The sequence below is a fragment of the Brienomyrus brachyistius genome, chromosome 11 (genome assembly GCF_023856365.1).
Source record: "Brienomyrus brachyistius isolate T26 chromosome 11, BBRACH_0.4, whole genome shotgun sequence".
NCBI lineage: Eukaryota > Metazoa > Chordata > Actinopteri > Osteoglossiformes > Mormyridae > Brienomyrus > Brienomyrus brachyistius.
This window is the reverse complement of record NC_064543.1, coordinates 18,497,206-18,518,353: the sequence shown is the minus strand read 5'-3', so window position 1 is coordinate 18,518,353 and position 21,148 is coordinate 18,497,206. Positions and strand designations below refer to the sequence as shown.

The 21,148-nt window shown below is 47.6% G+C and overlaps 1 protein-coding gene across 1 annotated transcript in view; it reads right to left on the bottom strand.

Moving 5' to 3' along the window:
- Positions 1-70: 70 nt before the first annotated feature.
- Positions 71-21,148, bottom strand: part of itfg1 (integrin alpha FG-GAP repeat containing 1) — an 83,043-nt gene continuing 61,965 nt past the window's right edge. Inside the window, exons 15-18 of the mRNA XM_049030047.1 lie at positions 9,024-9,148; positions 5,167-5,249; positions 3,884-4,001; positions 71-1,696 (exon numbers count right to left, since the gene is read on the bottom strand). Coding sequence (XP_048886004.1) covers positions 1,637-1,696; positions 3,884-4,001; positions 5,167-5,249; positions 9,024-9,148 — 386 coding nt within the window. The 3' untranslated portion in view covers positions 71-1,636. The remainder of the gene's footprint in view (positions 1,697-3,883; positions 4,002-5,166; positions 5,250-9,023; positions 9,149-21,148) is intronic.

The window sequence follows — 21,148 nt, the reverse complement described above, 5'->3', positions numbered from 1 at the left end:
TAAAGCTAGCATACACCGCATACACGTACTGAAAACTACTGAAAATAAGTAATGAAAATAGTCTTTAAAATGGTTTGTAATTTGATTTAATTCTCAAATCACCCATTCCATCAACAGCTTCAATTTACATTTCCTTCCAGCACTTACAAGTAAAAATATACACGATAAATGATGTGCACACCAATTTAAGGTCAAAACACAAAAAGTAACGTTAATGTTACAGTTTTGCGACATGCAGTAGTTCGTCTACCCAGTAACACCTTACATAGTGAGAGGACATGACAAACAGCCTTTGTGGGAGACGAAGCGGCTGAATTTTACAAAGGGCACGGCTTTTAAAGCCAGTTACAGTAGGTCAAGCACATTTTATTGCACAGTTCGATTTATCGGGGAAAGTTTATTTTAAAAGTTAAACGTCGGAAAAAAGACAGTTTTTCAGAAAATTTTCAATTTCGAAAATGGTCCCAATACTATTCATTGCCAAACGTAGATGTGAAATACTTAGTGTATGACGGAAGTTTCTTACATTCTTAAAATGTCAGAAAAAGTACCAGTTTGTACCTTTGCTTGTCATTGGGGTTATCTCAAGAGTCTGTCAACTGTACCCTAGCTGTAGGCACTTGTACCTTTTAAGATATAGAAATGGGGGTACCATTGGGGGTACATTAATGTTGTTTGTATCTTGGGGATGTTCCCCAGAGTCCATTTATGTACCTTAATTTAGACTAAAAGGTACATTTACCTAGAGTTATAACTGGTACAGTTGGCAGATCCTTGAGGGTACAGCCCCATCAAAGGTACAAATCGGTACTCTTATTTTTTTTTCCTGACAGAGCACAGTGAAAACTCAAGGTTTACTTTATTAAAGTGTTAATTTTGTCGATGTGTCTTATTGATGACCCTTTCATCATAAAACGTCATCAGTGAGAGGACCCCCCCCCCCACACACACACACACACACATACACACACACCATGACACCTTACTAGCGGTTCCAAAAAAGTATAAGGAGATGGAACACAATCACTTGGCAATACGCCGGTGTGGGGAGGGAGCAGAGTAGAAGGATTCATAATGGCGGTCGGGGTTGGGGGGGCTGCTAAGAGGAGCCGGCGCCAGGATGAAAGACAGACAAGGGGGGCACTGCAGAAATACACCACTTAGGGAAAAGTGCAAAACATGGAAACATAAATACAGACATAAATAACAGTACCGACAGTACGCATTCACTGGCACTGCCAGCTCAGAACAATGTAAACTTCTCGGCGTTTATGCATGTACACTGATACCATAATATTACAAAAACATAGACATGGGATATCCAGCAGATAGCGAGAGAGGAAGCCTGGAGTTAGGGGGCAGCATTTACGATGCCGGCATTCGATTCCCAGCAGCAGGACCAAAGCAGGGAAAACAAATAAGGAACCGGATAATCTGAGGCCTCTTCCTGGTGGGGGCATGAACTGTGGACATGCAAATTCATCCTGGTATCTTTGTTGAAAAAAAAAATAAATTAGAAAAAAAAACATTCCAGTTGAACAGACTACATGAGACAGATAAACCCTTTTCCATAATCGCACGGGGGTGTCTTCGTGGTCGGCCCCCCTGTGCTCTGGTTTGTCGTTCTGCCTTCCATTCACATGGCGTCAAAATGAAAACGATGGGCTTCCTGCCTCTTTTCCCGATCATCTGCTTTCTGCAACAAAAAGAATCAGGGAAGTCAGGGAAGGTCTCGCTTGCAGGCATTCGCGTCTGCCGCTGACCTGCCACTCAACAGCCCGGTTTGTAGAGAACACTTCCTATCCCCTCTGTACTTACTCACACCAACGTTAGCTGATGCTTATAACTTTGATACTGTTACTTCTGATCTGGTCCTATCGTTCTGTGATGACAGCTAATTTTTGCGACGTGACACTCGACCCGTCGCTTGGTTGAAATCGGTTATGGGGAATGCATGCCCGTACGTCCGCCGCTGTGCTCTCCAACCCTGGACGAAAGCATAAGCGGATTAGCAAACAGCTGAAAGGATGCGGCGTTTGATACGTAAAGCAAACAGCGATTCGTACGCAATTAGGAGTTTTCTTCTTCTCACTACCAGCGCCCCTTTAGGGCATCATGCATTATTAACGAATCCGTAATTAATGCCGGGCTCGCCTAGGGGGGTCAGAGAGCTGTCTCCATTTCAGCGGGATGTGGGCCGCTAGCACTCTGTCCTTGTGTATCAGAGCAGTCCCCCCACCCCTCCCCCCGCTCCCAGCAGCAGGTCCCCCTAATGCTTGGATCCACAGTGCAGGGTGGGCGTTGAGTGTAATTGTGTGCAGAGAAACAGCCTGGATGCGCTGGATGGTTAAGCAGAGCGGTGTGATGAAGACTGGTGATGTGGGAGTGGTCTAAACAGCCTGTCTTTGATGGTGCAACATATTCTCACATCGTCAGGGAGGATAAGGGTCATGTCTCTGTCCGTGTGTGTGTATAAGTGTGTGTGTGTGTGTCCCAGGCGGGTGTTGGCGCGTACATGGTTTGTGTGCCTTTCCGTGCGCCTACGCCTCTTTGGGCGCCTTTGTGTGGGCGCGCAGTTGCGGGTCAGGGAATGAGAGACCACGCACATATTGCTGCCTGTCTGTGAGCGGTTGCAGGTGCGAGTCGGTGAATGAGGGATTGTGGATACAAGGGCATGTGTGCCGATTCAGCTCTGGTGATCAGAAGCCTCTCATCCAAAGCGTGGGCTCAACCAGTCACCACATCAGATTTAACATGGACCCCATTTAGCTGAATGCATGCAAACAAGCTCTGCTCCAGCATGGGCAGGGATGAGTGCTTATTTTTCGTTGCAATTATTTTATTTTTTGGCTTATGTGGCAACACTATTAATAAAATTAAAAAGGTATCATCTTCTATGCGAATAAGGCAGATAACTGTTCCCACTTCTTAACTAGCCGTTTTTAAAATATGGATTAGTACACCATGTGTGTATTTGTGTCAGCAAAAAGAAAATTAATAAAATCCTACCTACCTTTGCGGGATTCTGGGGGTCAGTCAAATCAGACAGATCCTAGCCCCAATTAAGCAGCAAGAAAGACTAACAATGCTAATTCATTACCTGAGCTTGTCTGTCAGGAGAATAATCATTCAATCAACTCCTAATCAAGACGAGAGTGTGAAACGTTTTTTTTCCCTGAAACATAATGAGGAGCCCGGAGTCCTCAGATATGGTGCCAACATGTTATTTTAATACAGTGTCAACTCCAATAAATTCTTCACCCAAAATGATTTCTCTTAGCAGGCAGCAATTATGGCTTCCTGTGAGCATAATCAGGTGCCTCCAGCAGATGGTAGGCAGAGGGGGCCAGGATTGTGGATCCCGCTCAGCGGAGCCAGTGCTGGAGCGGGTTACGGGAGGCGAGGGGATCCTACGGGGAGACTTGTGTGCCTCAGGCGCCTGCGGGGGAGGCAGGCAGGGGTGGAGCGGCGGTTTAGGGAATAATCAGCACTAAATAATTACACTGCAGGGAGGAAACAATGACGGCATGATAGGAAGTGGTTTGGCATCTCCTTGGAAAACGTGAACATGGAAGGGATGGAGAAAATAAAATGACCACCCCCCCCTGCCTTCTCCCACCAAACTCCCCCCCAATACTAAGATGCACTGATATGGTTCTGGACATGTCATGAGTCATGGGTCTACTGAAAGCTCTTCCACCCGGGAACAGTCCAGAACCTTGTCTATGTGGAGCAGGCAGCTCTAGTTGAGGAGTAGCAGCTGCCTGGACTAGACTAACTGGAGCTCAATCGCCAAAAACATCATCTGTCATGCATGTTGCACATGCATCTATTCGTACTGATAGGTGTAGCTTTACGTGGAAATCTGCTCTGGCATCCTCACCTTCTCCTGCCAGTGCAGGATACCAATGATGACAAGGATGAAGACGCAGACCCCGATGAGGGCAATGGCAGTGAGCAGCACGATGTTACTGGGGGTCAGGTACAGTTTGGCACTCCAGCTGCAGAAGATAAGAGGGGAGGGACGAGGGGGTAAGTACAATACCTGTGGTCAGTCAGAAACCGTCAGCCAGTGGATCAAGCTAGAGTGGTCAACCAAGATACCAGATCTACAGAGGATCAGCCTAGAGTGGTCAACAAAGATATCAGACCCATAAAATATCAACTTAAAGTGATCAACCAAGATACCAGACCAATAGTGGATCAACCTAGAGTGGTCAACCAAGACAACAAACCTAGAGAGGATTAACCTATAGGGATCAACTAAGATACTAGACCTATAGAGGATCAAGCTAGAGTGGCCAATCAAGATACTGGACCTATAGAGGATCAACCTATAGTGATCAACCAAGATACCAGACCTACAGAAGTTCAACATATAGTGATCAACAAAGATATCAGACCCATAAAATATCAACTTATAGTGATCAACCAAGATACCAGACCTATAGTGGATCAACCTAGAGAGCTCAACCAAGACAATAAACCTATAAAGGATCAACCTATAGTGATCAACCAAGATACCAAGCAGAAGTTTCTACTCACGTAGAGTACAATTAATGAATATGATATTACAATTGTTTTGGATTCCATTTCAGGAAGAAAATGAAAAAGATATATATTCCCACTGCTGATTAAAATGTTCACAAATTCTTACCGCGTTGTTCTGTGGGCCATCATATGAAGATAAGGAAACAAATGGAAAGAGTGCTTCACCACATGAAATATTTATGAGGAGGGCAGTCAAAACACTTAATTAGGAAGCATGCTATCAGCTATGAATGTTGAAAGCTGATTAAATGGCTACAGGGTGAGATCACACCTTCAGAGTAATGAAGGTAAAGACATTTTAGTGTGTGATCATGCGCGAATGTGTGTCCTGTAAGTCACCGGAGATGGAAAAAAACGTCATACGGAACATCGTTACCAAGCTCTGATCCCACATAGACACAAACACCTAAAGTCTGGCTCTTATTGGAGCCAAACACACCGCAATCAATGATCAGCTCAAATATACCCGAGCTGATCTGTTTACACAGAATCACCGCTAACAAGCTTTGAGCTGTGATGCAGGAGGCTGGAGGATGGCAGTGCCCCAAGCCTGTACCCCAAGGTGGAATTTCACCAGGCAAGGCTGCAGGCTGATTGTCTGAGGGTGGGCCGTACCTGCGGGGGACGTTGTGTGGGTATGGGATGACGATGAGCTGCGAGTTGGGGATGATGGCGGTCCACTCCTGCCGGTGTATCTCCTGGAGGTGACATCAGGACAACATTCAGGAAGAAATGACACAAGTGCACAGCTCAATGCACATTTCACAGACTGGCAGTAAGCGGCCACTTGGAAAGGTCATTATAGAGCAGTCTGGGGGCATTTCTGCTGTTTAAAATCCATGGCATCTTAAATGTGCAGCACTGACCGTCATCACTGATAAACTCTGAAATGATAACGCAGTAATGAAACTGCTTTTTTCCCTCAAATGTGACTTTATATTGCCCATTGTAGAGTTACAGATCTCTGTCCCCATCTCAGGAAATTACAACCAGAATGTCAAGATCGGAGCGCTGGAGCCCTTACCAAATGGTTATGGTTCACGCTTTGGGACCTGGTTCTTTAAGCAAGCTTGTTATCTTGAACTAGGCTAGTAGATACTGAAGACAAACAAAACGAACATTTTGGCTATAAAAAAAAATGATGACGTCTGGAAAGCAAATAAAAAAATAAATAAATAATTTTCATATGTTCTCTTCGTGAAGGGGCAAGATACTGTATTAAACATCATAGTTCTACAAATGATTACTACTGATGCATGTGCGATTAGCGACTGTCCAGCACAGGTCAGCCCCCCCCCCCCCCCCAAAAAAAAAAAAGAGCGACACATCATAGACTTTTTCTAAAATCAAATTTATATAATAAGCAGGTGCTCATCTTCCCTCCATAATGTGCCTCTCGCTGACAATTAGTGTTGGAAAAAAAAGATTCACATCCCTCTGAGCAAGTCTGTAGGGAACATAACAAGCTCTCGACTCCGACAACACATTTATCATTTCGTAAGGGAACAGACTCACCGCCGTTTGCATTTCTGACAGCGGCATCTTTCAGTCTCCCAAGAGCCATTACTGCGGCTCAGGGCTCGCATACGCTGCCACAACGTTATTTTAAGTACGTCGTAGAACGTGAAGAACATGAGTGGGCAAGCCGGCTGAAGCACCCCTCCAAATTGATGTCCTACGTCTAAGAGCCGTGGCAGAAATCACACACACATTCGGTTTTAATAGAATTTCAGGTCTATTTTACAGCATAACATCGGTATGGAATTTACGGGCTTCGCAGCGTGAACTTCGTAGTTAAATTAGATGCATTCATACTTCTGTTCACACAAGAATGGCTCCCATTAATACATCGATGGCTAAAGAGCGCAGAAACTAATGACGGAGCCCTTTGTTATGACACCTTGATGCTAACGGCATTCGCACATTTACATGCGCAACGTTTTCCTAAGCGATTGCAGTCTTTAATGGTGCTCATTTTCAGTTTGCCCCATAATGGGGAACTGCGTTATTCCTACTTCTGCAATTCCTCAACTCTGAGACTCGGTATGTCAGGCACGGAAAGACGGGCGAGGGGGAAATGGTGGTTCCACTGTCGGGGAAGGGGGGGGTAGTGGTGACTCGGAACTGTCCGGGCGTCTGAGCGCTATTGATTTATGCTGACGTCCAGAACACGGTGCAGAGGGGCTCTGCGTTTACCCCTGCAGAGGGGCGGACCACAAAACTCTGTCTGGGGACGGGGGGGGGGGGGTGTGGAGGTGCTCCCACCTTATGTTACACCATGAACTCCAAGGCGCTGAAGAGTCAATGACTGCCTGCATCACACAATACTCTTTAGAATAGTGATCATCAGTGGGATTTTAGCCATGAACCACTAAGAGCTTGCAGGAGTCCAGTGCCTAGCGGACACCCCCCTCATCACTGGCTTCCTAGACTGTGTTGTGTAAGTAGCTTTCACTGTAAATAAGGCTGGAGACTCCTACTCTTCAAAACATTACTCTCTACAATACTGCCTACAGTACTCTCTACAATGCTTGCTACAGTACTCTCCATAACGCTCTATTAAATACTCTCTTATAATGCTCTCTGATTGCCTAGATAATCTCACACAAGGCAATAGCGATGATCATTTAGGACAACAGGAGACACTAAGATGAACGGGTCGTGATCTTCACAGAGAGGATGTTTAGCCAGCTGCCACTCAGCTACTACTGTGAGCGCTGGATGCTTCAAACGATCAGCCCAATCACACCCCACTTGGCAGAGACGGCCTTCCGGAAGCTCGTTAGTATGCATGCTCGTCGCCTCTTAGCGCCACGGTGGGGGCCAACAGCAATCAGGGCACACGAGCGCTCGCTCCCCGAGACCAGGACAAGCAGATAAGATGGGAAATGAAAAAGATGCTTTTAAGTATCCATTATTAGCAAGAATATAAAATCATATAAACTCCAGCTCTGCTGAAGGGGGAAAGTGCCTCGCATATCCGACCGGGAGCAAAGGAAAAGAAAAAAAACATTCCCACTGTACTTAAGAAGTCCCGGGAAATAACAAAGAACGCTCGGCGGGAAATACAAAAAAATCTGCAAGTCTAATTCGGCGCAATAAAGACATCCATTTCCTGACAGTAAAAATAAATCGACGTCTTCAACTCAAGAGAGTCACTGGAGAATTTTGATGAGGGCAAACAGCAGTTGGGTCTGAACACACTCCATCCGCGCTGGGGATTGTGGGAAGCGTGGAGGATTAATCGAGAGTTGGCACTCCGCACACGCACACGGGGGGGGGGGGCGCTGGGGAAGCCACCAAGGAAGAAGAATGACTTCGCAGACAATAGTTGAAGGAGCGGTTTATATTGTTGGGGGCAAATAAAAATGCATTTGATACACGACTCACAAAAAATTTTGCTGAATACATCAGAATGACGGCTTATTTGGTCGCACTGCAGGCTCACAGCTCTAGGGCTGGGGGTTCGAATCCTGCCCCTGGCCCTGAGTATGGGGATTCTGAATGTACGATGGTAATTTTTATGAGGAACACCTGTCTGGGCAATGCCTTAGTCAGCTACTAACCATGAAAGATCCTGACAGTGCACTCAGAACGCTGCAGTCTCTGAAACTAAATCAGCAGCTGGAAAAAATATTTAGAGAAATAATACCTAAAAATGTGAGGACAGTCCAACCTGTTCCCACTGTTCCTGTATATCAGCAAGAAACGGAAGACACCCTACTATAGACTAGTGATACTTTAGTACTACAGAAATTGTTTTTGGTTCTACCCCATCTTGCTGTCCATGAGACACACTGACACATACAGAAAGCTTTGGGAGGTCATAGCAGAGGGGTAGCTATCATACAGTGCCCCTAAAGGGGTCAGGGGTCAAGGGGCGGCCCCGGGATTCGAAACAACGACCTTCTGATCACAGGGACCTAACCCGAATGAAACAGGCTGTTTTGGAACAGCTTGAGAAAATGTGCATCATCAAACTAACATAAATACCGGACGGAGACCTATAGGAAGCCATCCTGGTAAGAGTGGGAAGGTTTTGAACCTGCTATCCAGGTCGGATCCCACACAGCTTAAACTAAGCTGAAGGAAAGCAGACAAAACATCATATCATGGAAATATGCAAAGCTGGAGGAGACTCAAGCCTCTAATTGCTGTTGGTGATGATGGCATCAGATACTGAGATCACAGTCTAAAAATAACCGAACATTTGGGGAATCTTCTCTTTGGTTTCTGCTGACATGTACTACTCTCGCCGTAATGGATCTTACACTTCAGTCTGACGATTCCTACGTTGGATTAAGCTGTACCAAAATAAAAGCGAACGCTGTTTGGTAATTTGACTAAATGGACACTACAGGGAATCTCTTAAAATGACACAGGTCTCTGTATCCATCCGCTACTGGGTACGATGGTTATTTCTCCAACGAACAAGGAACTGAGTGCACGAGCTCATGGTGTGTGGCACGTACCTTGGTTCCAGGGGGACGGGGAATGCCCACGTAGAGGTGGTCCAGGAAGTTGGCGCTGCGACCCAGGCCGAGCACAGTGTACGGCAGCTGCAGGGACAGGTGAGCTGATTGGCTGAGCTGGCCGGCTGGAAGAACAAGGTGACACATGCAGATTAGAGCAATCCATTGCATGGACGATTGATAACATTAGCGGGGCACACCATTGGTTACCCAAGAGCCAATCAAACAAGAGCAAGATCACCACTGATACTAACTCCCCGCATGGAATGATGAGGCAACGCCTATGGCGCCTTTATTTTGGAGATTGTGTGCTCCCTTCGAGACACCAGTGACATTCTTTTCTCTGAAGTGCTCGGATGAAAAAGGGACTGAGACAGGAAGACATCGAACGCGCCAAGGTGAAACTAAGGAGAAGATAAGACAGCGAACACAAGAGGCTTCACTTCAGCTGTTCGACAACTACAGACCTCCTCATTTCTATAGCAACAGCCAACAATACTGCGAATCATTACTGCCAAAAGCCACTCTTTTTGTAGGAATCTGATTAAAACGTGAGGTGATGCCTGGCTAAATAATACCTGGCTTTAATTTGCCCATCTGTACCTACCGATATCCATCACATAAAGTGGGCTGTGTGAAATAGCATGGTGATGCCGTCTCACACCTCCAAGGAGTGCGTATCCTTACGCCTCTGCTTTAAAGAAGACTTCACACTTTTGTGGCCCCAACCACATACGCACTTCGAGAAAACAGACGAATAGCTAATTTATTACGGTATTCTTCATTGTAGAATGATTAATAGTGTCTAGTTGATATTAAAAGATTATAAAACTATATGCAGGAAGTAAATATGCAAAGCCCGAGCAAGATCCTTTCAAATGAAATCATTTGATATTATGCAAATACGTACTCTGGGATGCAATTGGCATTTAACTAGTTTTCTTAAATTAACACCCCACTGGCATGCCAACAATCAAAATGGAAATGCTGTTTACTATCCGTCATGTATTTACTGGAAAACAGATCAAGGTTTATTATTATGCGGCAGAGTTAACAGCCTATTCTGATGTGGGAACAGGTCCTCCAAGCGTTTGACAGACAGACGCCGTAGCCACATTTTACCGGGCAGAGTTCGGCACACCGTGAAACGGGATAATCTGAACAGTGTGTGTGTTTAACACGGTGATGCGCAGTTTATTCGCAGACCGGGCGGAATAACGGGCTCAGAAGCCCAGCGTCCCGGGATCTACCGCTGGGGCCGAGGCAGGCGGGCTCCTGTGGAGATCGATTTTCTCCAGAAGCTGCTATGTTTCTTCGTACCTCGTTAGGCATCGCGCCACCCTGTGTGTCTGAAGACGAGAGAGACACAACCGCTATATTGCAGGGGGCCTGGTTTTCAGCTGGTCCTCAGCAAACTGAACTTACTGATTTAGCAGTTGTTCATTTTCAGAATGTGGATTTCTGCTAACTGGACGAATCATCCATCCATCCATCCTTAAATTGCTCATCGAGTATTGAGCTACATTTTATTTATCGGTAACACTTTCAATGTGTGCCATGTCTATAGGAATCTATGAACACATTCATGGCACATTATAATGCATTCATAAAGCATTATAAACATGACTAAATATTTATAAAAAGGCATAACACATTATAGCCATGTTTATTACACATGATGAATGCTTTATGCCTTTAATGCACTAAACATACCTTCATAATGTCGTACGACGCATCTTTAATTCTTAAACTGATCATTATAATGCATAATGAAGATATATATATATATATATATATATATATATATATATAGTGCATTATAGATAACAGCTTCATTGGACCTTATGAAGTATTATAATCAGCACTATAATACCTTATGACTATCAATAGAAGATGCTGTATTGCTTTGTTAATTATAATACCTGCCATTATAATGCATTATGAAGATACCTATAGGGTATTGTAGATGACAGCTTCAAGTAAAGTGTTACTAATTTATCTAGCAGACGCTTTTATTCAAAGTGACAGTCCCTGGGGTAACTGGGGAATAGGAGCCTTGCTCAAGGGCGCCGAGGTGAGAAGGGGCCTATTCTGTCGATCCTGGGAGCTTTTAATCACAGGCACAGCATTCTAACCCGCTGAGCCATGCGGCTTCCTGGCTGGTGGTTCCGTGGGGGGGGCCTGGAGCCCAGCCCTGGCAGCACAGCACGGGATGCCAACAGAGGGCAAGCGCGGGCACACATTCACAACGGGCAGCTCAGGGATGCCAGGTCCCCTATCTGCAGGAAGGAGCCAGGGTACCTGCAGGAAACCTGCAAGCACAGGGAGAGCGTGCAAACTGCCTGGGATGAATCATATTTTGTTAGACTAATTACGTTCCAGAGTATGAACCAGTGACAAAAACGTTAAGAAAACATTTATTAAGGTGCTTCAGGAAACTCAATATGCACTATTAAGTGTGATGTCTAGTTATCCGAGAGTCACAGTCGGTGAAAGAAAAATGGGGGTCTGTGAATCTACAGGAAACTGATTCTTTAGAGAAGATGCACTGTCTAAATCTGAACAAAATGACATTGTTTTGTGATTTTAGCCTAATGTTCTGCATTATACTGAGAGAATTACAAGGACATAATGTCTTAATGTAATCTGGAGATAACAAGACGATGGAGGCATTTCGCGGCAAATGTAGCTTTAGACACAATGATTTTCTGATGAAACATTATCTCACTCCCAAATGCAAGTTGTTGTAAAACCAAATGTGTATTCTCTGCCGATAAAACGATATAATAGCCGCAATAATGAATAGCAATGATCACCGCGATAAAGCTCTTTCAAATGCGTTTACGGCGGGCTGGCAGGTTATCTCAAAATGTCAAAAGCACCGTGATGTCTGAGACCACCCCCATCTGGTCAGGTTTGCATGTCCACTGCAGCCAACCAGATTCAACGCATTCCAGTCATCACTGTTGGTGTCATACATGACAAAACATCATGCAAACTAGTCTGTAAAATATGAGTAATAAACCATCCCTTAGCCAATAATCAGAAAAAGCAACCAAAATTGTACATTTATTATATACTGAGGGTGGCTCAGTGAATTAGGGTGCTGTGCCTGTGCTTGTTCAAATCCCATGACCAGCACAGAGATTTCATCATTGGGCCATTTAGCAAGTCCCCTAACCACCAATAGCTCCAGGGACCGTCAGACCCTGCTCTCTCACTTCTACGTTGCTTTAGATAAAATCATCTGCTAAACCAGCGTTTCTCAGTCCAGTCCTTGGGAACCCCCCCAGACCACGTTTTTGCTCCCTCCCAACTCCCAATGCACAATTACCTGGCACAAGTGTCCCAGAAGCCGGCAGGGAGCAAAAAGGGGAACCGTCTGGGAGTCCCAAGGACTGGGCTGAGAAACGCTGCATTAAGTAAGTAAAAAGTACAATGCATATTCACACGTTATATATGTTTGTGATATTTGGCTTCATAAGGCAGCAGGAAGACATGTAGCACCTACAAGGCATTGTATCTATAAGAGAATCCCAAAAGGAATGAACCATGTTCTGAGGCTTGCTGCTTTCCGACACCCTCATCACAGCCCGATCACACACGGCAGAGATGAAACAGAACCGGTGATTGGGCCAGGGACATTTAGGATTTTGGCCTTTTTCTCCTCCACTCCAAGTGGGGACAAGTCTGCAGAACATGAGCTACAGTCACTTAAGAGCTTTGTGCGGAAGGCTGTCATTACAGAAATGGGGAGAAGATTGTCACTCTGATTAAAGGGTTTGCAGCGATCTCCCCTCTGATGGGCAGAGAAACGACAGCATTAGAGAATTCGAGAGTCTGCGGGGGGGGGGGCAAAAATAAAAATTCAACCGAGAAAGACAAAACAGACTGAAGAATAAATCTTTATTTGGGACAGGGGTCCAGCTGTAACTGCCATCTACTGATCAGAGGCAATTCAAGGATTTTGATAGGTGGGGGGCATTAGAGGGCCAAACCTTATCATTAATCAATGATGTGTTTTGAATTGGTGAATTACAGGTGAGGGGGTCCTCTGCGGGCCAATCAGCTTTCAGCTGGGGCCAGTGCCCCTGTGGCCCCGCCCCTGCCTCCAATTCAAATACCATTGGGGTTCATGGCACCAAGCTCAGAGTCCCGTCTGTCTTCTACCGGGTCGTTTGTTGTGCAAAATACTGCCCCAAAAATGTGATTTTTCAAAATCTAAATGATTTCTGCTGGCATGCATCTGCAAAACAGCAAGGAGGGGGTGTTCTGTTAGGAACCAAACTGCTCTGGGGCAAACAAAACAACGGATTGGGGCTTTTGCCAGCCTCTGCCTGCACATGAAGGTGAGCTGAGCCTCCGCACGCTGCTGCATCCCGGCAGCTGACGCGTGCCTGTGGCCCCGCGGGGGGGAGGGTCACTCTGAAATCCTGATATCGCATGTAAGAAAAATATTCTCCCAGCCTCACTGTCTCTCGCTTTCAGGTGAACAGAACCTGTTGAGATCACTGTTGATTCAGCCCCAGCCTAGAACAACAACCTAGATACGGATCCATGAGTCACGTTTAAACTTTATGTGACCGATTCCTTGAGGAGTCCATCCTCCGCCCCTGCTCGAAAAAAAGAACACATTGCCGAACACCACACGCAACTCACCTCCCGGAAGGTTTTGGAATGACACAAGCGATGCGTCACTCAGCAGGAACCCCCTTTTGGCTGCATCCTAGCCTTTTACATTTTCATAGTGTCCTCCCTCAGTAGCACAAAGCTCTACACTCTCTAGCTCCCCCCGCTGGGCTCTAAAAGGCACAGCAGGCCGCAGAAGGTCAGCTCCCCTTCCTCAAGTTAATAATCCATGAAGTGGGTCCCCAGAGCCATGGCCTTTTACTGGCAGGCAAGCGTGTCACAGGTACACCGGCCTGGTGACCACCTGCTTCAGGAGTGGACATACGAAGTAACGTCTCCTTCTTTGGTATTGACATTACATTTTATTTAGCAAATACTTCTGTCCAGAGCAGCATACATTCTTCTGAGAAAACAGCGTCAGTCAGTCCCTGGAGCGATTGGGGGTTAAGGGCCTTGCTCAGGGGCCCAACGGTGACATCACTGTGCTGACCATGGGATTTGAACTGATGACCTTCTGATCACAGGCATTGTGTCCCAACACACTGACCCACAGTAAACTCCCAGAAAATCAGCAGAGAGCTCTTAGATGTGGGTGCTGAAACTCTACACATATGTACACAAAAACAAAGACAGGATCAGGCGATTAAGGTGGACAGCCCCTGTGGGCCTGGGTACACCCCCAGAACGTCTACAGATACTCACCCAGTAGCACATTTGCTAAAGCGTGGGGCTTTTCAAAGAGAGAGACAAGAAGAGATGAATCAGCCCAGTAAATACACAGCTGTCTAGCAGGATGAAGCTGCACATTGCAAGCTAGGCGCGTTGCTTTGGTTACGAGCATCTGCTAAACGCCTCTGTGTTTTTCCAGTTTCTGATGGTTAGCGTGACCTAAGTGATCCCAGCGGCACATTTCTTCCTGCGGGAAGATTTCTACGTCACCCGTCAAGACAGAGTAACGGCTTTGCTGGATAATCGCTGGACCCTGACGAACTGATTAAATTAACCCACAGAATTAAACCATCCAAAGTAAGTATCTGCGATTCAGGGCATGACACTATAATAAAGAACATAAAGTATTTCATTGCAAACCAGTTCAAGCTCACAGATGTTCCCATATTGTATTTTTTTCCGGAAGATGAACGCCATCATTGTTTACTTAAAAAGTCGCATTTGTGAGGCTGTCCTCCCAGGGTCTTACTGACCTTCTGGTAAATGGGAACGGTTGCCCTTGGCAGGTCAACGACTGGTCAGAGGTGCGTCCTTCTGCTTATGAGAGAGTCCCATCTAATGACGTCCGGTCTATAAAGACGTCTAAGTCATGCATTTGAATAGAGCTCTCGTCATTCTTCAAGGTTTTCCGCCCGGTCTTACATTCTTCCTTCTAATTACTTTGAAAGTGTTTAGCTTGTTCTGTAGTTTTTCCTGTTTTCCTCAAAATCAATTTAAGGTTTGTGCTCTTTTTAGCACCAACCACCCCCAACACGGTGATATATCTTCCCTGTTGGCTGTGAGTATCTGGCCAGCTCGTTGACACCTCCTTATTATGGCCTGAACACTATTATTATTTGTTGAGTAAAGACCTCAGAGGGCTGTATTTCGCCTCTGAATTTGCCTGCCTTTCATATCCCGTTTGGTGTCTTGATGAACAAAGCATTTTGGCAGCTGAACTGGCCTTAAATGAAGCAAATGAAGGTTCTGGTACACCTTCATTCCAAGCCTGCCACTCATCAATCTGACAGACCTCACTCTACACCCCAGAGCAGGTTTAGGGTCACGCCACTAGAGTAGCCCTCCACTATAGTGTTCACCCACAGATCCTGCAGTTAGTCTGCTGACCATCTCTGGTTCTCATCTCAGAGCTGGTCTGACAGATTGTATTAAAGATGCTATAATCAGTTTGCCACGTAATTTCTTCCCCGCCTCCCGCTGCTAGCCCGCCTGACAAGCTGTACTTAACACTCTTGCGTTGGTCGAGCTGACAGTCCACCTAAAAGGCTGTACTTAACACCCACAGATAGTCTACCAGAGCTGGTGTACTTAGCAAGTCACAGCTGGTGTATGTGAGAGCCTATACATTATACCTCACAGTCAGGCTTACTGACAACCTGGCAGACTAGAAGTACTTTACACCCAGTTAGTCTGACACACGTTAAAAGACTCAGAGTCACAGGTTCACATGGTCAGAGTGGCTCACAGGCTACATCACACAGTCAGGGTGGCTCACAGGCCCTATCTCACAGTCAGAGCAGCTCACAGGCTGCATCATGCATTCAGAGCGGCTCACAGACCCTATCTCACAGTCAGAGCAGCTCACAGGCTGCATCATGCATTCAGAGCGGCTCACAGGCCCTATCTCACAGTCAGAGTAGCTCACAGGCTGTATCACACAGTCAGAGTAGCTCACAGACCCTGTCTCACAGTCAGAGTGTCCAACAGGCTGCATCACACAGTCAGAGTAGCTCACAGACCCTGTCTCACAGTCAGAGTGTCCAACAGGCTGCATCACACAGTCAGAGTAGCTCACAGACCCTGTCTCACAGTCAGAGTGTCTAACAGGCTACATCACACAGTTACAGTAGGTCACAGGTTGATCCACACAGTCACAGTTTCCCTGGCGGCTGTGTTGTTCGCTCTGCCAGTCTGGTGAGGGACCGTGACAGCGGCAGCGGAGTGTTCCCCACCCAGCCCACCCCCCTGTGCTCAGGCCGGCCCATGCCCTTTCGGCTCGCGGCCGGCGTGGCCATGCATGTCAAACGCTGACACCGTGCATCCGATGCCTGTATGCGAATCCGATCATGGGTCTCCAGGCCAGGGATACAACTTCTTGCTGTTGAATTTGTGAAGAGTCGGGCAGAGCTGGGGGGAATCGGGGGGAGTCAGGGAGAGTCGATGCCATGTGACTAACAAGCTGATCTCTGGGACAGGAACCTTAAACTTAAACTATGAACAAACATAGGGGTGTCTGTCAGGCCGGCCAATCAGCCTCCTCCATCACGAGGCAGTCAAACACACACATTCCAGAGAGGCCCCCAGCACAGGACACTCTCTGCATTCTTACTATCGGCCTCCTAAACATCTATACCATGTCATAAAGCGCCCTCCATTCCCCCCCGAGAGCCCCCGTCAGCTTGAAGTAGGCAAGAGGTATCCTTGACTCTGCGTTTGTTACCACGGAAACCACCATTTCCCAATGAGGTTCTTTCATGGCAATAACCGACAAATCCGAGCTGTGATCGGCATGGGGGGGGGGAGCGGTTGGGGGGTCGTTGGTACGAGGGTGTTAGAGAAATACAGTTGTTCATTGATGCAGGATTATGAGAGATGCACTTCAGGGGGAGGGTGGGGGAAGGTGAGGTTAGACGGCACTCGGCCCCCGCCATAGCAGAAGACCGGGATATCGATTTCATTGCTGGAGAGCTAGCGCCCAGGACCTGGATAAGCATCTTCCCGAAAGTGGCCTCCTGGGTCCCGCTTATCGGCGGATCCCTCACAGGACGAGCGTCTGTCAAGCAGCAGCACCCCAGGGCTGCAGGACATGCAGCCGAAATAATCAGGGAGCTTCAAAAACAACACGCGGGTGAGGGGTGAAAAGGACAAGCGAATATAAGAGAGGCAAAAGGGGCGAAGCCGAGGGAGAGCGAACGGCTGGTAAGCGGTAAGGGCGGTGTGAGGCGGCAGTGTGAGATCCCGGGGGCTCATCAGCCAATTAAAGATGCCCATGAAGACCAAGGCTGGGGTCCTAACCTGCACCCACAGTGGCCCCCGCTTTCTCTGGGATCTCCGCAGCCCGAATGCAGGCCCCGTCTCGAGAACATGGGAATGGACTCGGAAGCTCTGCGGAGACCAGCAGATCAAAGGGAATCGCGAGTCAGTCAAAGGAACGTGCTTCCGGAAGCTTCCGAAGAGGGAGTCATGCACAGGCCTGTATTACCTGAGGAGTGACGTGCACGGCTGTGAATCAGAAAATGTGTGTGAGGAGGGATGGAAACGCCGTGTGGTTTAATGTGTGTTTGTGTGTGTATATGCATGTATGTTTGTGAGTCTCTGTCTGTGTGTGTGACCGTCTGTATGTGTGTGTATGTGTTTGTGTGACTGCGTCTGTCCGCCTTTGCGACTGTCTTTGTGCGCCCTCTCCTGTGTGTGTGTGCCTGTGTGTGTGTGTACACGGGTAGCCAGGAGTGTTTGCTGCCAGGGGCTAATCCCGCCCCTCATGCCCGTTTCCCGCGGCCAGGTCCAGAATTCAGACGAGCCCAATTTAATGGGCCGACTGCAGAAATCTCCGAAAAAGAGCAAACCGCTCAGCGCACAAAGAGCTGGTCGATAGTAATCCCCCTGCCTGCTTCAGCTGGTTAGCAGGGCTCCTGGATAAGCTGACGAGTGTGAGGGACACGAGAGCGCGTGGGGGCGGGGCGTGAGGGATTGGGATGGGTCCTGCAGCTGCCGTTCCTCCCCCCGTCCCTGGAATACACGAAAGAGATGTGAAAAGGAGGGAGGCTGAGAGGGAGAACCATGTAAAAGACTGTGCTGCCAAAGGCCCATTCATCGGCGAGGCAGCTGGGACCTCAAAGGGGGGGGGGGGGGCAGGATTCACCAAGCAACCCCCCTCCCCCCATCAGTCATTAATCAGCCAGCCTCTCTGTCCACTCATCATGCAGCTACGTAAAAACACTGGACATTTACTTCTTTCTTTATTGACTAGTTATTTATACTGTTTAAATAAATGGGGACATGTGGCCAGCTAGCTGCTGTGACTGACATCAGTCAAGGTTACTGGTCAAAATCATTTTGGACAAAAACGTCTGCTTTAAAATGTAAATATCTTGCTATTAAGATTCAAGCTGAGCACCTCTCCCTCGCGTCTCATTCGAACCCCAGACCTGTCTTCCCTCCGATCGAGAGTCACAGCCCTTCCGCTGAATCAGTCCTCCACTACGGTGAATCCCGTACGATTGATCTCAGCTTGGTGCCGCTGGATGGAACATAAATCTACATCCGGCGGATACATGATTGTTTCAAAAACTGCCCGGTTACTTGAATTAATACTTTCATTTGATATTTAGAGTGGGAAAAGCGGGCATGTTTTGCAGATCGCAGGAAAAGCAGAAGAGCCACAGAATGACAGGACGGCATTTCTGGTTTTAATAGCTCTCCTGTTTGGCTCTTGCCATCTTTTCTAATGTCCAGTTCAGCTCCTCTCTGGTACTAACTTACATTAGTCGCTGGCCACTCATTGTAAGCTCAGCCTAGCTGCACTTATGTCTAGTGGATTCCTTGCTATCTGCCGTGCTTGTGGACAAAACCATCTGATAAATAAATAGATGAAACATGTTGAGTTCTGTCCCCTCCTGGGAGGGGGGGGGGTGAGCTCAGGGGTCAAAGGTCAGAGATGATAGGCACGCACCAGGACGTCATGGTGGAAACTGAAAGCTCATCCAAGGCCTCTGGATCGATATCCCTATGCCAGCGAAGCTCGCAGCGGGCTAGGAGATCCCCCCCCAGCACAGCCGCGTCAAACATTCAGACATCATTACCGAAACGAGGACGGCCCCGAATCCGAGGCAAGGGGGCCCAGTCGAGGATTCAATCTTAGCTGGCCTCACTGCCAGAATACTGATACTCTCACGCACCCGTAAAGGGGCAGATCGGCTGGTGGGATTACCACCTCCATCTTAAGGGCGGAGCCTGTTACCGCTGCCCACTGTGTGTCCACGGCGACAGGCACTGATATCGAGCTCTGGATAATAACCAGGCCAAGGCGGCTTTGCTGGACGCTGATTGGCTTCGCTGGTATCAGTTATCCTCTCCACACCGAAAAAACACCCCCATCCAAATGTGTCACAGCACCCGCCCTGGTGCCCCCACCCCAAAAACCAATCCAAAACAGATGAGAGCCTATGAGTGACACACACACAGATTAGGTATCTAAATTTCTATTCTTTTCTATAGACATAACCATAATTTCAGCTATGACAACCGTAACCCCTACTCAGCCCTAACCTTAACCAAAAGTAACCAAACAAAACACAAGACTTTTGGCATTTTTAGTTTTTTGATTGCACTGACAGATTTTTATTAAATCTAGGGTGCTGATCGCTTTCCATTTGGCTCGTATCTAAAAATGATATATTTCATCCAGCAAGTGGCGTTGTAGTTAAGACGCTGCCTTCGTTAACAGACAGCTGCAAGAAGGTATTTCTGGAAAAGCCGCTCCAGTGCCAGGACTGGACGGAGTGTTCTGGATGTGTATCACTGTACTGGATATCTGAGTGTGCACAGGGATGAGGGGTAAGTCTGCAGGCTGTCAGACACGTATTCCTGCGTACAAAGGCATCTGAGGGTGAATAACACCGGCTGCGAAGTCAGTTCCGATTTTAAACGTGGGTGGAGGATTCAGCGGGCTGAAACGGGCGACTTGCGAGGGTTGAGGAACACGGGAGGGAACAAAAATGATAAGGCCGCCCCCTCCCTACAAAAGATGGCCCCTCTCATGCTCCCTGGAATCGCTCCTAGGTTAGAGTGCAGAAGTGGACAGATCCTACGAGCCTCACGCTGGTTACTCTGCGAATCGGAAAATGACTGCTACTGCAGAATCCCCCCACTTGTAGAACTCCTCCACTTGAAGAGCCCCCCGTCCTTGGGGCGAAACTCTCCGGCGTTAGCCTGAGCCTGACGGGAAAGCAGTGGAGGGCCTCACCGTCGCTGCAGCTGCCCACCACCAACAAGTCCGCCTTCTGATGCCAGTTTTCAAGCCCACTCCCCCTCCAGGTCCCGTCCCCCTGTCCAGGTCCCGCCCTGCCAATGCTGGAGGCCTGTACTGCTGGATATGTACAAGAACCTGCCCCGTCCGGTTATTTCTAGGAGTCAGGTGGTTTGATCTCTCACAACAGTACTCCACATCTATAACTCAGCATAGTGATAACCCAGGAATATTCCGGAAGGCCATGCTTATCTGTGCCCTGCATGGATGTAATCCGAGCCACCCTGAATTCGGGGCCCCGGTGTAGCGTGGGAAATGGGCTATAAGGTCAGTCTTTGGGTTGGTACCATCAGCCCCCGGGCCTGAAAGCTGAGCCGAACGGATCCTGAACGGCCCCTTGGCTCCCCACCTTCCGGGATGCACTCTATCAGGTGATAGTCAATGAACCAGCACAAAAAGAGAAAGTAATTTTACTCTATGAATGGCTGCATCCCACCGGGGTCGAGCGGGACCCCTGAGAACGGGCAATCCCAGTTCTCTGTCTTTCTGTGGGGCCCCATGTAGCCCTGAGGAGGGGGATCCGCTTGACTGCGTGTCAGGATGCTGTTCTGATGATGCTGAAGCTGACGTGATACAGGCCGGTTGGGGCCTCGCTAACCACACTCATCCCCGGCTTCCAGAGCGGGACACTATCCCGGCTGAGTACGGGCATTACACTGGGAGTATTTACATTAAGTACTGAATTATTTAATGACGACCATGAAGGCCATTATTCCCATGTAACTAAAAATACTTCTTG